At 44.1% G+C, this 4,067-nt stretch overlaps 1 protein-coding gene across 3 annotated transcripts in view; it reads left to right on the plus strand.

Moving 5' to 3' along the window:
- The window catches only part of LOC147011627 (synaptotagmin-like protein 4), a 34,320-nt gene extending 31,872 nt beyond the window's left edge, over positions 1 to 2,448 (plus strand). For all 3 annotated transcript variants that reach the window (XM_085857204.1, XM_085857205.1, XM_085857206.1), the window contains 3 exons: positions 384 to 531; positions 903 to 1,111; positions 1,282 to 2,448. In XM_085857204.1, the coding sequence (XP_085713330.1) occupies positions 384 to 531; positions 903 to 1,111; positions 1,282 to 1,424 (500 nt within the window). In that variant the 3' untranslated portion in view covers positions 1,425 to 2,448. The remainder of the gene's footprint in view (positions 1 to 383; positions 532 to 902; positions 1,112 to 1,281) is intronic.
- The last annotated feature ends 1,619 nt before the right edge of the window (positions 2,449 to 4,067 follow it).

Below are 4,067 nucleotides of genomic sequence, written 5' to 3' on the forward strand. Positions count from 1 at the left end.
GGTAAGTGAAGTAATATTGAACGCAGTGCCTTTAAATCCAGTTTCGGTCCATCTGTCAATCGTTGGTGTTTATCAGCGTGGACACTTTTTAGGCTTTAGGCTTTAACATGAAAAGGATCGGTTCTTGGGACTCTCTCTCTCCAGCCGTAATGATAGAACTCCAGCTTAGAGAGATGGACAATCTGTTATGTTTGGTAAATAACTGTTTGCTTGTGAAGAAGTGAGCGGAGGGTCGGGGTGGCATTTGTGGTGAAGACTTAAGAATGTGCACACAACAGGTAGGATGGGGTTGAATTGCTCTCTCTGTCTCTGTCTCTGTCTCTCTTGTATACTTTATTTTGATGTGCAATTTAACTTTTTTGTGATTTGCCTTTATCTTGCAGAAAAATCGAGTTGGTATAAACGACCCCAAAAAGTGGGATCAGAAATGAAGGTGCCCAATACTACAGGAGAGCTGTATGTCCAAGTGAAGGAAGCACGCAACTTGACAGCAGCCAAGGCTGGACGCACTGCAGATCCTTTTGTCAAAGGGTAATGTTGGGACAATCTGATGCTTATGCCACTTGCAGAGCTTGTATTTTAACTTTTCAGTAATGAGTTCCCAAATGAGGAACTTCAACATTGGGAGGCTATTTGGCCTATCAAGCCTGAGTAATGGTCACCAACCTGTGGTTGTATCTGTGCTCTGTCCTTTTTTAAATACCGAGCATGAAGCAAGGAAGCAACATGTACCATTTTAAGTCTGACATGACTCGACCAGGATTTGAAATGTCGACCCTGACTCAGAGTGGACACCCTAACCATTATGCCACCAGTTCTGGTAATGGATTTGAGATTTACCAAGGGTCTCCATCTCCTTCCAAACTAACCTGGAGGCTATGCATGTTGTTCTTTAACCCTAGCTACCTGCTGGATGGAAAGACAAAGAGTGCAAAGATGAAAACGCCAGTGGTTTCGAAGGAGGTGAACCCAGTGTGGAACTTCACGCTGGTGTACTCCAACGTGACGCGAGAACTTCTCGCTAAACGTTGCCTCGAGCTCACCGTGTGGGACCATGAGACTATCACGAGCAACCACTTCCTCGGTGGTTTACGACTCAGCGTCGGAACTGGTTTGTCTGTTTTATTGTTATTTAACCTTTTCTTAATAAATTATTGGTTCCCTTCTCTCTCGTGATTTTGTACAATTATCCTTTATATTGCTTACACAACCGTTCCTTACCCATCATGCAAATGCCCTGACATGTATCGTACGTTCCTGATGTCGATTCTTGCCTGGCAGACGAGGGGACGGCACCCAAGGAGCCGTGGCTCGACTCGACGGAGGAGGAAGCGAGTGTGTGGAACCGGATGATTGACCACCCCAATACTTGGGCTGAAGGCACGCTCTTCCTTCGTCACACAATGGGAGGATCCAAAATCTAATTGGCAATTGGTTTGGAGTTCTTAATTTTGTAATTTTTTTTTTGTTTTTTTTTTTTCTTTCTTTTTTTTCTCAATGCATTTTCACTTGGAATAGTTCAATTCTCCATTCCTTTCTCGAGTGGTTATCCCTTCTCAGGTTTCTTACTTTAACTTCTCTTACAGGTCCATCTATCTCGACTGTTGACGTCTTTATCTCTGCCCCACCTAACTTGTTTTCCCACATTTCCAGTATTTTGTCGTTTGTTTTGTTTTGAGGGTGTGAAGCACAAAATTAAAATGAGATTTGGTGCAAGTCATTTTTATAAAAAAATTTTGTCTGATTTTGAAAGGGTTGAGTATGAGATGGGCATGGCAAGGTATTGAGTGCAATATGGTTTTTAAAGTATTTTTCAGGCTCTTTGGGATCTCCTTGTCAGTTTCCTTTGTACCTGTGAGTGCAGCATGTTTGTGCTGCTTGTTCCATTTGTGCTTTATTTGACACACTTCCTTTTGCCCTGCACTGTTACATTTATTATTAATTTTTTTTTTTTTGAGAGGGCTTTGGAGTTTCTCTTCAAATTGATTCTCAAATTCTAAAGGTTTGAGTTTGTGATGGGTTGCAATCACGTTTGTGTGTTTTGTGCTCATTCCATTGTTCTATGAAACGCACCTCGACATACGTGCATCACTTTCACCAATCTCCATTCCTCATTCACCGTCATTGTTTGTCGCTCGGATGAATGAAAGGATTTTGCTCCAGAACACAGTACTCGATAGCTTATTGGCCTTTTTCCTTCTGAACTGATGGGGGCCGTGTTGGGTGTGGTCTTTATGAAATATCTTGGAGATGTGGTTGTATCTACTACTTTCTGCAGGCTATGACTGGCATTTCAAAAATGTGAATAGCTGTATTTGGGCTTTCATTTTGTGCTGTATTTTATTCCCTTTCCATTGTGGAAGATTGTTGCCATTCTTTTCAACTTGCTTTGCAAAAGTTGATATTTTATTCTTTAAACTGTACAAAATAAAGATTTTTTTTCAACAATTGTTTTCTTTTGACTGTTCACTTCCATAAAAAAAATTTCACTAAAAACTAGACAGGCACTCTGTGGAGCACATACCTCTGCCATGAGATGCCTGATCCACGAGAACATATCGGGCCCAATACATTTTTGAGATGTCATAAAACTAGGTACTACATCGTTTTTGGCCCTATCTCTCAATGGCAAAGAATCACTTGAATTATCAGATTTGGATCGTTGCAAAAATTTAATCAATTTTCATGTCACACACCCAACATGTACAAGTTTCATCCAAATCGGTCAACTTTTTGATATATCGTGCAGATAAACAGAGGTGAAAACATAACCTCCTTCACCCTCGGTGGCGGAGGTAACTGTAATGGCACTCTGGACTCTGGAGATCGCATACCTCCCCCAGGCTGATTAGGTTACGTTTGGTATCTCACTGATAGGCTGGATCTGGATTTGGACCTGAACCAAAATCAAATGAGCTTGTTCTTGTCACCGACCCAACTAGTCCATATTGTTTAAAAAATTTTTTATTTTATTATAAATATGTTTTCTATTATTAACTCTCTCTCTCTCTCTCTCTCTCTCTCTCTCTCTCTCTCTCTCTTTCCTTCCTCCCTCTTTCCTTCCTCCCTCTTTCCTTCCTCCCTCTTTCCTTCCTCCCTCTTTCCTTCCTCCCTCTTTCCTTCCTCCCTCTTTCCTTCCTCCCTCTTTCCTTCCTCCCTCTTTCCTTCCTCCCTCTTTCCTTCCTCCCTCTTTCCTTCCTCCCTCTTTCCTTCCTCCCTCTTTCCTTCCTCCCTCTTTCCTTCCTCCCTCTTTCCTTCCTCCCTCTTTCCTTCCTCCCTCTTTCCTTCCTCCCTCTTTCCTTCCTCCCTCTTTCCTTCCTCCCTCTTTCCTTCCTCCCTCTTTCCTTCCTCCCTCTTTCCTTCCTCCCTCTTTCCTTCCTCCCTCTTTCCTTCCTCCCTCTTTCCTTCCTCTCTTTCCTTCCTCCCTCTTTCCTTCCTCCCTCTTTCCTTCCTCCCTCTTTCCTTCCTCTCTTTCCTTCCTCCCTCTTTCCTTCCTCCCTCTTTCCTTCCTCCCTCTTTCCTTCCTCCCTCTTTCCTTCCTCCCTCTTTCCTTCCTCCCTCTTTCCTTCCTCCCTCTTTCCTTCCTCCCTCTTTCCTTCCTCCCTCTTTCCTTCCTCCCTCTTTCCTTCCTCCCTCTTTCCTTCCTCCCTCTTTCCTTCCTCCCTCTTTCCTTCCTCCCTCTTTCCTTCCTCCCTCTTTCCTTCCTCCCTCTTTCCTTCCTCCCTCTTTCCTTCCTCCCTCTTTCCTTCCTCCCTCTTTCCTTCCTCGCTCTTTCCTTCCTCCCTCTTTCCTTCCTCCCTCTTTCCTCCCTCCCTCTTTCCTTCCTCCCTCTTTCCTTCCTCCTTCTTTCCTTCCTCCCTCTTTCCTTCCTCCCTCTTTCCTTCCTCCCTCTTTCCTTCCTCCCTCTTTCCTTCCTCCCTCTTTCCTTCCTCCCTCTTTCCTTCCTCCCTCTTTCCTTCCTCCCTCTTTCCTTCCTCCCTCTTTCCTTCCTCCCTCTTTCCTTCCTCCCTCTTTCCTTCCTCCCTCTTTCCTTCCTCCCTCTTTCCTTCCTCCCTCTTTCCTTCCTC

The sequence above is a fragment of the Eptatretus burgeri genome, chromosome 15, assembly GCF_056783735.1.
Source record: "Eptatretus burgeri isolate ZD-2024b chromosome 15, Ebu_testis_v1, whole genome shotgun sequence".
NCBI lineage: Eukaryota > Metazoa > Chordata > Myxini > Myxiniformes > Myxinidae > Eptatretus > Eptatretus burgeri.